The 13,253-nt window shown below is 50.0% G+C and overlaps 1 protein-coding gene across 2 annotated transcripts in view; it reads right to left on the bottom strand.

Annotated features, from left to right (window-relative positions):
* MYO5B (myosin VB) overlaps positions 1-13,253 on the bottom strand; it is a 353,322-nt gene that overhangs the window by 77,761 nt on the left and 262,308 nt on the right. For both annotated transcript variants that reach the window (XM_059039745.2, XM_059039744.2), the window contains exons 15-17: positions 12,501-12,641; positions 11,490-11,587; positions 5,163-5,249 (exon numbers count right to left, since the gene is read on the bottom strand). In XM_059039745.2, coding sequence (XP_058895728.1) covers positions 5,163-5,249; positions 11,490-11,587; positions 12,501-12,641 — 326 coding nt within the window. The remainder of the gene's footprint in view (positions 1-5,162; positions 5,250-11,489; positions 11,588-12,500; positions 12,642-13,253) is intronic.

Here is a 13,253-nt window from a genome sequence, read left to right as displayed (position 1 = left end):
GGAACAGGGCTAAGAGTTCCACACTCAGGGCATCGGTAAGCTGGATGCAGGAAACTGGCCTGAGATCCCAGCTGAAAAGGGCTGCTTTTGGCTCGGGCTCCTTGGGGAAGAGCCCTCTGGACATTTCATCACAAGTCCCTGCAGCCCTGGACCATGCGTTCCCTTTGCCTTTGCCATTTTCTTCCCTATAAAGTGATACCTGCCCTGTGGCCACAGAAGTAGGAGAGATGTAGGAAAATGTTATAAGTTGTAATCCCCCTAATCAAAGAAGCCATTCAAGTTTCCTTTGGAGACAGCTGTGCAAAGCTATGGCTGCCCGACGAGCTCATGCACGTGAAGTCACTTGGCTGCACTGAGTCTCGGCAGCCAAGGAAGCTGAAGGCCTTTTTGTGATGACCCTCTGGTCCCGAGAAGGTCTCCTCAAGCCAGGTCAACAAAGTGACTGCTCACCTCTACACTGAGGGAGCACACGTGACACCTGTGTGTTTCCTTCGATGGCAAACACCTTGACAGGCACACAGTATCCGTTAAACCTCACTCACCTCATCCCCAGACACAGTAGACACACACCAGGCTTCTGGATGAAGCAGTTAGGTAGCATTTTGTTTTTAACCAGCGAGGTCACTCCACGGGGTTACCAAGGCTGGCAGGTACCGAAAGTCAGGCCATATGCAGAGTCAGAGACTACGGGTGTGGTGGTTTGCCCCACAGCCCTTCCCCCTCACCACTCACCTTCCAAATAAATGCCACCCGAGGTGCTGTGACTTGGCGGTGGGAAGAAGTTAGGATCCAACTGCAATAATATGGATGATTCAACTCCGTCTCAACACTAACGAAAGTGTCACAACACTATGGTGCCTCTTTCCAAAAGTTAGTATTTCAAACGGCAGTTTGGGGAGGAAATCCTCTCTTTGACCCTTCAGCAAAATCTGCTAAGATAGCAAATAGGAGGAGGATATGGAACGCAGTGTTCTGGATCTAATCCCAAACATTTAAATCACAGCATTAAGTAACGTTTTCTGTGATACCAGAAAATACCAGGCTTTCTTTCCTTCCTTATAATACCTTCCCAACATCCAACTGTGTTTTGCAATTACAAAAGCAAAAGGTACAGATGCCCTTGTAATCATCTGCTGGGAATAAGTCTGAAACAATTAGGGAGGAAGGGAAAGACATCCATCAGCTGCCCCATAAGAGGCCAGCAAGTCTGTGGGCATCTCCACTTCACTGGCAACTGTGCCTGCAGCCAGGTGGAATGAACAGCAGGAGAAGTGGTTCTCCATATGAATTGAAAGACTTGGAGGGAATGCATTCTCTTGGCTGCCAAGGAAGGGGTTGTCTGGATGAGGCAAAAAGCACCCCTGGCACGCTAAGACTGGAGGACTGAGCAGGGGAACAGGCACTGAGCTGATCTCCCCCATCACTGGACAGGAAGAGCCACCTACCATCCCTTCCCGACCTGGACCTCACGCTGCACCCTGACCAGCAGGAACCTCCCGCTGCCTCCGCATCAATCCAAATCCTCCGCACCCTTCAAGGCTCAGCTCACGTCTTACCTCCTCCATGAAGCCATGCTTCCTCCTAAACTTGCACCTACAACAGTTAGTTGTTCTTTAACTGCTTTAGGTGCGTAGCACTCACTCCTCCTAGACTGTGAGCTCCTGGAGGGCAGAGGCCATGCCTTACATCCTTAATTCCCTCAGAGCAATCGGCATGGAGCTAGATGCTTGATACAGGATGAGACATGCTGTGGAAGGACAGATTAACAGGAGAAAGGGATACCATGAAGGCAAGAAAACCTTCTCATGCTACAAAAACTCATGGGAGACCACAGGAGTTAAACACTCTCCCCTTCCTCTTCCACCTCCTAAATAGATTTACTGTGTCAGCAAAACCAGTGGGTGGCACACGCTGTCACTCCAATTGATTTCACAGTGAGGCTGCGAAGAAGCTCCATGGGTGAATCAGAGGTGACAGAGTGCAGGGGCCTCTGCCTGAAGCATGGTCTACAGTTAAGCATGTCAGACTCAAAGACTTCTAGCCTTTCCTTGACGTTCTCCAAGAAAAGAGGGTCATGCCCTCTGCAAGTCATTTGTTCTACTATTAAACAATTCATTCTGTTAGAAAGTTTTTGGCGAAACAGGTGGCTCCTTGTATACTGAGACGGGTCCCCAAGCTTCCATCTACCTTAGAATATCTCATTTTCACAGGGTCTCAATGTTCACGCCTCCCATTGGACAGGCCCACCATTAGCACCCATTATATGTTACACACAAAGATGAGCACCGGGGTTTCTCTGCTTACTTCCAGACCTCTGCACTGTACAGCACAGGTATGCTTGCGAGGACCCGTGATCCCTAAGTTTCCTGCACAGGGACCCTCAACAGTTTAACATGGGACATCTCAGCTCTACTCTGTTTTGACGTACTTTAGACAATTCTTAGACTGACCTTTTCAATTGCTTGGAGAGTTTTGAGAGCTCCAGAATCCTCTTTTGAGGCGACCGGGCACATCAGGGTTTCACAAAAACAAAGCTAGAAATGTCTGATATAGACATGTCCTACCCCGATTACTACCCCAGAAGGATGCAGCTTCTCGCTCATATCTGGATGAGGAATAAATATGTTATTAAATGCTTATGTGTCTGGCACTGTGCTGAGGCCTTCAGATGCATTAGCTCATTTATCACAACAGTCTATGAAGTAAGTATGATCATTCTACTAAATGATGAGGGAACCCAGGCTCAGAGAGATTAATTTACTCGCCTGTGGTCACCCAGCCTAGGAGTCTGGGAGCTGACACTGAAATCTAGGCCTGACTCCGAAGCCCAAGGTCCAACCACCAGGTTCTGATGGCTCCAGTCCAGGCCATGCTTCTGCAGTCTGGTCTTTTATTTACAAGCTGGAGAGGGCAGGGAGAAGCTCCACACCAGGCCTCCAGCCTGGGCCCAGCCCACAGGACCCCACCTGCCCCCTCACTCCTCCGAAACATCTGTTTGGAAGAACAGTGAAGAAACGCTTCACTGAGGTAAGCAGTTAAGATGTTTGCCAACCACCAACTGGCAGAGCAGGGCAGGGTGATTCTAGTCCAGCCCAAGCACAACCAGCTGGGGACCCTGGGCAGCTCACTTCCTTCTCGGGGCCTCCTTGGTGAAGGTGCATCCTAAATCAGGAAGCACCCACACCTGTACGTACAGCTAAAGTGAGCTCAGGCCACAACATACTTTATACCACAAACTGCCACCTTCTATTTTCCATCTGAAGTTATTTCGTTAAACAAACAAGATGTTGGCCACAGCCCATTAAATTGCTTTCCTGACCCACTAGTAGGATGCGATGCAGTTTTGAGAGACACTGGACTAAAGAGGGCGGATTAAAGAAACCTTTCTGGGAGCCCAGCAGATAGAAGAGCCAGGAGCAGGAGTGGGGCCCGGCTGCCAGTAGAACACGGTTTGAAAACCAGTGGCTCGACAGCTCCCTAGCGTCCTTGTGAAGTTCTGAAGTGGAACAAACTATGCCTGGTCTGAACCCTGTGCTTGGAGCATCACTGAAAGGCCATCCAATCAGCCAGGCTACACTACTTGAACTCAAGATTGAACCACTGTGCCCGCAGCCTGAGCCCCTTCCACTCAATCAAAAGGCTGATGTGGGTGCTGCAGGGCAGGAAGGAGCACAGAGCCTTCGCCCAAGGGCAAGCGCGGCCCACCTCATCAATCGTGGAGTTGTCAGCCAGTTGAGTGCGGACCCCAGGGTCCAAAAATGAGATGGAGCCCCAGGACAGTCCTTGTCTGTTTCCTAAGAAGAGAGATGTGGTTGAAAGATAGTAATAGCAGCCTTCCACCCCCAGCTGGAGCAGACCATTCTGAGCAATGCTTGAACCTGCTGGGTTTTGAGAAGCTGCGTGGATGTTGCAGATTAGTGACAGTTCTTTGCACTTTCCAGGTCAAATGCAAATTCCTAATTCCATCAGCAACTTCCTTCCCAGGCGTAACATCTGGGAGCCGTTGAGGCTTAAGTTGTTTCTGGGTAACTGACCACTGCACATGAATGTTTCCTCAGCTGCAGTGGGAAAGTGCCAGGTGGAGATGGCGGGGCGGGTGGGGGGGCTGGGCTGCCTCTCCTCCTCCCCATTTCTGGCTCCTTCCTCCTTCTGACACTTAGAGGACCTTCTTCAGACAGGTGGGTCCCTGTGGAAAATACCACAGACTCTGGGTTGCTACAGTGCTCTGTTCAGCTCCAGTTCCTGGCAGAAGATGTTTGGCTTATGTGATTTCACGGGGGCTAGTTGGTTGCTATCTGTACCCCCCCCCCATTTCAGGCCAGTGTCCAGCAGAGGGGATCCACGGTCTTGGCGCAGCTTCAACAGACACTGGGGTGGCTCAATGGCCTATCCAGAATGCAAATTAGATCATGATAGCGGTCTTTTAAGCTCAAAGAAATGACATTTTCCATCATATATTTGATTCTATATTAAAAGGTAAAGGGGTCCATTGACAGATGAATAGATAAACAAAATGTGGTCTCTACATATAAGGGAATATTATTCAGCCTTAGAAAAGGAACTTCTGACACATGCTACAACATGGATGAATTTTAAAGACATTATGAGAAGTGAAATAAGCCAGGCACTAAAAGACAAATACTGCATGATTCCACTTACATGAATCATCAGTGTAGAGTCATCAAAATCATAGAGACAGAAAGTAGAATGCTGGCTGCCAATGGAGGGAATGGTGAGTCGTGCTTAATGGGTACAGTTACAGTTTTGCAAGATGAAAGAGTTCTGTGGATGAATAGTGGTGATGGTTGTACAAATATGAACGGACTTAGTACCACTGAACTGTACAATTAAAAATGATTAAGATGGTAAAGAACAAACAAGCAAAAGGTAAAGAGGACAAGGTAGGACTTGGGCACAGGAGAAATCCCCTTGGCAACTCCAGCCAGCTTGACACCCAGGACCAATGCCAAGTTGAAATCTGAAAAGCTGTCCAGGAGGATGTTACTGTTGACACCCATATTTCTCAGCCCAAACTGAAATTCTTTTGTCTGTCAGCACCCTGCTTGAGCCCTCAGTGTTGGGGAACATTTCTGGAGGCTCTGTCTTGGGGGACAGCACATAAGAGGGTTCCCTGGGGAGCCAGGCTCCAGGGGCTGCGGTACCTGGACGGGTAGCCAGCTGCGCTGATCCGAATGGTCTCCAACACCCCGCACGCTCGGAGCTGCTGCACTGCTCTCTTCGGGTCAAAGCTGCAAAACACAAGACAAGCAGTGAGTGCCACGTGGCAAAGTAATGGAACAGGGGAGAGGGAGAGCCCACCCCCTCCTGCACAGGCACCCTGGAGCTCAAGGTCAGGGGCCAAGGACAGATTAAAGGACAGTGACTGGCAGCACATGAGCCATCTCAGCATCTTCAGTTCTGTGCACATTCTTATTCTCACCTGGGATACTCCTCTTCTCTGCCCCCTGCATTCTGTCCATCCACCAAGGCTCATTCCTGCTTCCTCTGCAGAGCCTTCCCTCATTATTTCCATACACAGGGGCATCTGTTTTAATTCAACGGCCAAATCATATACACTTGGCACCACAAGCATTATTTGGCTCCGGAGTTAAAAGGGGGAGTGTCTCAGGCCATGCAGAGCTGGGTTTGAATCATGACGTGATCACTTATAGCTGCATGTGTGATTTGGGGCAAGTAACAAAACCTTGCACGGCAGTATCTTCATCTGTCAAGTGGGGATCATAGAAGTATCCCTTTTAGAGGGTTAGTGTGAAGATGAAATGTAATGGCCCATGAGAGCAGTGAGAACAGCGCCTGGCAGAACATAAGGGCACACGTGTTGTTAGCTACTATCATGACAGCCGCCCAGTTAAGAATCATATAGATGAAGAACTTTATCTTCCTGCCTTTAGAGATATGAGCCATGACTTCAACAACTCACCCACCCTAAAGTGCTACGTTTAGCACTGAAAACCCACTTTTTATTCTGGGTACATGTGTATGTGTATGTCTGGGTATACGTGTATGTCCTACACATATACTGAGTAGGACACTGGAATAAAAAGTCAGACATGGTCTGGATTTTCTAAGAGTATCCACACTTGAAGAGGAGAGAAGTGTATAGAAGAATAAACCACAAGGCAGTATGTAATAAAAGTGGTAAAAATGCTGAAAGAAACTGGAGGGAAAGATGTTGAGGTTGGCTGGGGTAATCAGGGAGTCTTCATGGAGAAAGAATTAAGCTGAACTAGAATTAACCATTTATATTTGGGATGAGGAATAAGTGTTTCCATTTCTTTCTGGCTGTTCTGAAGCTTGGCTACAAGCCTAGGGCCTCTTGCTCCTTGCACTCTGGGAGGGGGGAGGGCAGGGGTGAGGCCCTCCAGGCTCAGTCCCGGATCCTGCGGATTGTACTGGCTTCAGCGCACACCTGGCCGGGCAGTCGGGCAGTCTACTTGCCCTGTTGGGTAAATGCAGATGGCAGCTTCTTTACTTCTAGGACCCAAGAGGGCTCAGGAGGCAACCTCTCACCACATTTGTCTGCCATGCTCCCGGACAGCCCCAGATGCTCTTCTCCCAGCAGCTGGGCCCATTCAGGATTCTGGAATTCTGCAGGAAGGACCTGGCCTGGGGTCGACCGCCCTCGATTCACATCTCTCCATGGGACACACCCTCTCTGTCTTCCCATCTCTACGACCTGCTCGGCCCCTGGTCACGTTGCTCTCTTACGCTAAGTTGCACGTGGGCCGGGGCCCAGGAGTCCACAGAGGCAGATGGTGCCCTGCAGTGGCCTGAGCTCAGCGGGCACTTGGTGGTGGGGAAACAGCAGGCATTTTCCAAGTGACTGAAGACCGCGAGCTGACCTTTCCCGGGCACTCTCTTGGTTCCAACGCGCAGGGCTCGGCGTCCCAGGAGACGCCCTCGTCCTCCTCCAGACCTGGGCTCACTCTGACTTCCTCCCACCTCCCCCTGCCTGCCCAAGTTCTACCTTCTTTGGACACCCAGCTCGTCCATAAAGTCTTCCTGATGACTCCAGCCCCAGAGTGAACATGGCACTTTGAGCGTGTAAGCACAACTAAGCGCTGAATTCTGCAGAGTCCTGAATACCAACAGTTACTTCAGAGGAGTTAATTTCATCTTTTTTAGGCAGAGAAAAAGTTCCTTAATGGAAGGGTCTTACAGGATGAAAGGAAACACTTGCGCCGAGACTAGACCGTAGGCTGAACCTCTTACTATGCCACCCCCTTTGTAATTTTGCTGAGGCCACCCCAGGATTCGGCTCAGTTCTGGGATCCGAGGACCTTCATACGGGTGGTGGTGATCAGTTTCATAAGCAGCTCTACGTCCAAGGGACGTAAAGGCTGCCTGTGACCTCGAGAGACCCAAGGCGGCCTTTGGGAGGCCGGCTCTGCGGTTTACGGGTTCTGCTCCTCTCGCCTCTCAAGTGCTCAGCTGGGCCCTGAGTCAGGAACGCAATGTGGACATGCTTGTCCTTGGGAAAGGTTTCCTGTGCACAGCAGCCTCTCCCTCGAGGCACCCTGCAGCCGGGATCTCGACTGGCCATCGGCTTCTTCCCTTTGCTTGGCACAACTACGGGGTCAAGTTCAACCTGCTGTACATGGTGGGGACGGGTAGCATGCTTGGTGAGCATCTGTGACCTCTAGTCCTTTGTGAGCTGTGGGTCTAGCTGGGGTCCCTACTTCCTCCAGGACCTCCTGCTGCTTCCTGGGTGGAAAAATGAGCTAACTGTCACTGAGAGGCCCTTCCCTCCTTAAAAGGACTATTACTCTTCCCCAGCACGCCCATCTCCTCCTGCTCTGGACCCCTGTATCATGTCTGTGAAAACTGGGCATGCCAGCTCTGGACCAGGTCCTGTCTGACGGCTGGGGAGCTGCTTGGGAACGTGACCCCCACTCCCATGCAGTGCTGTGGAAGCTCTTTGGGGGAAACGTCTTCTCTTGCGGCCCACACACCGAGTTGATCCCACAGAAGGCACGTGGCAAATAATTTTCGAACTCAGCTTTAACACTCTTCCCTGCTTCTTGATGACCTCAGCAAAATCCCGTCCTTCACACATCCTCTTCCCCGTGGTGGGGGAAACGAGCAAGGCTGAAGTCGGGAACTTGGACTGGCCTTAGCTCTGCCACCAACAGCTAATGTCACCTTGGGCAAAACACTCTCTCTGGACCTCGTCTTCCTCACTCATTCAATGAGAGCTGAGAATATCTGCCCAACTCTAATCTACTGGTTTGTTGTAATGATCGAGTGATGTAAAAGAGAGGAAGCTGTTAGAAAAAACCCGAGAAGATAGTATACCAACAAGATAACAAGATACTGTCATGACCCTCCCCTGTCCACACCCCCCAGGGGACACGTAAAGCCTGCCAGCCATCTGTACCTTAATCTTATCTCCCTGATAGTAAAGAAAACTCACTGTTAAACTCTCTCAGTCTGCCTCCTTGCATTAGTTCCCAGTAACTGGGAGTGAAGACCAGCCCTTCCTCCATCTATTAAATTTGGGAGGGCCACAGTGCAGACAAGCAACACCTAAGTCTGGACTGAAAAATTACCAAAGATATGTAAGGGTCCAACTGCTGAAATGCAGGCTTATACTCTCCTCTCTCAATAAACCGTGCAGGTTCAGCAGAGCCGGAAGCTTGCTGGACGCAGAGTGAGACCTCCTCCCATGGTGCCGCCTGATTGATTTCCGCACAGGCTGCCTGGGGCTCTGCGGTGGGTGTTGTGCACGCAACACGCAGGACTCCGAGGTGCTCAGGACCGCCCGCTTCTAAGATCAGTGGACTGGCCTTCAGGAAACCTGGCCAGTTCCTCCGACGAGCCACCCCAGATGCTCACACACACCCTAGGCCACCTCCTTCCTGGACACTTCATGCCCTCTCGTCTCTATGCTGCTGTGGCTTCTACAGACTCACTGACAGTCGCTCCTTCCATGTGGTCAACAGTTATTTGGGGCTGGCAACTCCTTAAGGACGAAGGCTACATCTTATTCATTGTCATTTCACCTGTCCTAGCCCAGTGCTCGGGACAGATGGTTTTTGAACACAGGAAGAGGTAGAGAGAAAGACTTTTATAAAAGAGACGCGAACAAAGCATTCAGTGCAGGACAGCGGCTCTCCACTGGGGGCAATTCTGCCCTCCAAGGAACATGTGGTGATGCTTTAAAACATCTGTAGCTGTCACAATAGTAGGGATGTCCCCATCTAGTGGGGAGAGGCCAGGGATGCTGCTAAGCCTCTTCCAGCGCACAGGACACCCCACAGCAAAGAATTCCCTGGGCCAAAATGTCAAGAGTGCGGAGGTTGAGAAAGCCTCGTTTTAGGGGATGGGAGGAGGGATACAGCACTTTCCTTCCAGAATGTCAACAACATCATATATTTTAATGGCATACATTTTTATACTGGTCACAAATAATCCCCATTATCTCCTTGAATCCTTCCAACAGGATAATTATTTCTTTAACCACAATGAACAGATAAGGAAATGAGACTAAGAGGGTAAAGGACTAGTTTGGGATTAGCCAAATAATTGGTAGCAGAGAATCCAGGCTTTCTGACTTGGTTCTGTATTCCCCCCATTTTCTTTATTGGGAGGAAGATTTTGGTCCTGAAGGAAAAGGAGGGTCTTAGAAAAATGGGATATTAGGACTAGAAAGTCCCTTTGAAAGTTCCCCAGTGTCTTCTCTCACTTGGGAGGGGAGACCCAGCATGAGAACTCGGCACATGGCGGGCGTCCGGTCTGACGAATGAACTGCCCGAGGTTGCACTGGCTGTGGGGCAGAGCTGGTGCCAGCCCTGGACTCTCCTCTCCCGGGCCCAGCACGCCGCTCCTGCCCTTCACACATAATCTAAGTCTTTCACACATGCTGTGTTTCTAACAGCCTCTTTTCTTCTGGAGGCAGCTGGTAAACAGATGCCACATGGGGGGAATTCCTAAGCGTGTCTCGGAAACTTGGAGGAAGGGAGAAGAATGAACGGTCAGCACGCTTCAAAGAAGGCTGATTTGACGCCGTCTTCCTAACCTTTTTCAGCACAAGGCTCCTGTGAGTGGAAGTCAAGCTTTATTAACTGATACAAATTGCAGAAGGCTGTTCAGATATTCATTCTGAGAGTCAGAGTTGCCAAAATAAATTATTTCACAGAAAGAAATTATGCCAGGACCAAAAAAGAAATCAGAAAGGTGGGAAGAAAGTGTTTGAAAAACTTAAAAATATCCCTTCTCCGGCCAGAGGGAATAGCACATGTGGAGGCTCAGGGTAACAGAAGAAGAGGCTGCAGAGGTGAGTGAGAGACCATTCTAAAGGCGCAGGGCAGTATTCCAGGCAAGAGATGAAGAGAGTCTGAAACAAGGCCAAAGTGGAAGGGAGAGACGAGGGAGACCAGTGTGAGAAATTTTCAAGTAGACTCCATGGGACTTGGACAATGATTGGATCCTGGGGAGTAAGGGAGAGAGGGAAGAATCGAGGGTCATGCTGCCCAATATGGTAGCCACTAGCCACTTGTAAGTAATTAAAACGAAATTAAGAATTCACTTTCTCAGTCACACCAGCCACATTGCAAGAACTCAATGGTCACATGTGACTAGTGGCTACCATGTTGGTCAAGGCAGATTGTAGAAGAGTTCCATCATCACAGAAAGTTCTACTGGACAGCATCAGTCCAGAGAGAGCTCAGGTTTCTGGTTTGGAAGAACGAAGTTTGGTGGGTGGATGAGATGTCAGGAAATCATTATGCCATTTACTACAACAGAGACTAAGTAAAGAGGAAACATTCAAGGGGGAAAGGATGAGTCTGGTGTCAGACACGTTGAACGTGAGGAGGCGAATGAAACTGCAGCAGGCCTGCAGAAAGGCTGGCTGGAATCTGGCACAACCCAGAAATGACAAAGATACTGAAGAGTTACTGCTACCCAGATTTGGGTGAGGTCAGCCATGTGAGTGGTGACAGAAATGGAAGAAAATTTTTAAGGTAGGAGTAAAAATTTTTAAGGTAGGAGTAGTGGCAGAATTCGGATTAGAGTGAGGGGAAGGCGAGCAAGTGTGGGTAACTCCGGAAGCCCAGCAGGAGAGCGGATGTGAGAAATGGGACCATCTGCATCGACACACTGCTTGAGGTTATGTTTCCTCAATCAAGAAGCCTTCCCTGACCACTCCGGACATGCTCCTGTCTCTGAACTGAGCAGTCACCATGAGACGCACTACGTCTGCATTTAACAGCACACTTCTAAGTGGTTCTCGGATTCGTGGGCACATTCAACACCACTGTAAGCAACAGGGGACTGGGGAACTGGATCCTCTCATCCCCCTGAATCCTCCAGACGGCAGACAGGTGCAACCTGTATTCGGCATATAAACCATTTGGGGAGTGCAGGATCAGCTACTCATCCTGCTGAAGATCGCAGACCTCTGAGAGGCTGTGCCTGCCCCTGCTGCACCTGAACTTCTAAGGCCACACGAAGAGGCTGGCACTCACCGGAAAGGGAGCTTCTCGTCGTTGGGCTTGATGCAGCGGACGTAGTGCGGCGTTGTGGTGTTCAGGGTCTCCATGAGCAGGTGCAGGGAGGTGCGGAACTGGGGAGACAAAGATCAGTGACTGGTGATTTATCTGTCTTCAGCTTTGTGGCTGAATAATGAACAAAAAGGAGCACACACAGATTGGTGGTAGTATCTGTCAATACTCTTATTGTTTAGATATTACTGCTTAACCCAGGACAGGGGGACACCCAGGGACCTGGTGTCAGACGCCAGCTCTGACAGCTGCCTGGTTGCATGACCAAAACCGAGGCCCTCCCACGTCCTCGGGGCTCCTCAAAGCATGTGGGGAGAGACCGCCCAGGTGCGTCTCATTCAGTGCCCTGATCAGATGAGATAAGGTGAGCAAGTGGTAAGAGCGTGAGAGGGACCATCGCTGTGAATGGAGGCCCATGAGTCCTAAATGTGAGGCTCTGGAGCCCTGACACGTGGTGCCCAGGCATCCCAGGAATTACTGCCTTATAGGAAATGCTCAGAGCCGGGAATCCATCGAAGTATTAAGGTCAGTGGTTGCCAGGGGCTCAGCAGGCACTCTCTTCTCTTGGGAGACACACTGGACATAAAATCCCACAGCAAACCCACAGCAGGAGCTGTTTCTCAGTTTTTGGGTCCCCAGGCTACTGGCCCCTCCCTCAACAACTGCACCTCTAGACCTCTGGCCTCGCCCACAGGTGTCTGTGGTCCGGCAACATCTACAATCCCCACAGGGATCAGACGCATCGTGTGGGGCTGGAGTCATCCTCTTTCTCTCTCCTGCCCACTTCCTCAAGAGAAGGTTTCGCAGTTTCCTTCTTCAAAGGGCACAGAAAGACCGGGCTGGGTGCTGGGGATGCGGATGCCGAGGCCACTCTGGCCTCCCTCTGACTCTGCACCTACATCCTTTGTCTCCAGAGAGGCAGCCCCGCTACACGTGCCAGGACCCACAGCTCCCGCCATGAGGCCTGGGGCTGACCTGGTGGCCCACGGTTTTCTTGTGCTCCTTGTTGGAGGCTTTCAGGGGGGGCCTGGCAGAGCGAACGCTGATCTTTGAAGATGTGGTGGCAGCAGGAGCAGAGTCTTTGCCATCATGGAACAAGTCAGCCACCAGGGGGAACTAGAAACAAACACAGGAAGAAGACAGAGAACAAGAGTTCTTGGACTCTATGCTGCTAACACTCTCTCCATCCAATACACTACTGAGAGAAGTGGAAACACATGTCCACATTATTCCTAATAGCATTACACATGTACAGCATTATTCCCAAGGCCCACAAAGCAGGAACAACCCAAATGCCCATCAACTGATGAACAGATGAGCAGAATATGGTGAATACACACAATGCAATATTACTCAACAAAAAATGTAAAGGAATGAAGTCCTCATACATGCTACAACCTGCGTGAACCTTGGAAACATGCCAAGTGAAAGAAGCCGGACAGAGAAGACCACATAGTGTGTGATTCCATTTACAGGAAATCCAGGGGACAGAAGGTAGTATACGGTTTGCCAGGGGCGAGGGGAGGGGCAAAGTGAAATGCCTGCTGATGGGGACAGAGTTTCTTTTTGGAGTGATGAAAATATTCTGGAATTCAGCATGGCGATAGTTGTACAACTTGGTGAATATACTAAAACCACTGAATTACACAATTTAAAAGGGTGAACTTTTGGTACAAGAATTGTATCTCAATTTAAAGAAAGGAAAAAAGTAATTTTCCCAGACTATCT

Source organism: Kogia breviceps, chromosome 15 (assembly GCF_026419965.1).
Source record: "Kogia breviceps isolate mKogBre1 chromosome 15, mKogBre1 haplotype 1, whole genome shotgun sequence".
NCBI lineage: Eukaryota > Metazoa > Chordata > Mammalia > Artiodactyla > Physeteridae > Kogia > Kogia breviceps.
Note: the sequence above shows the minus strand (reverse complement) of the source record. Positions and strands in the feature narration are given on the sequence as shown.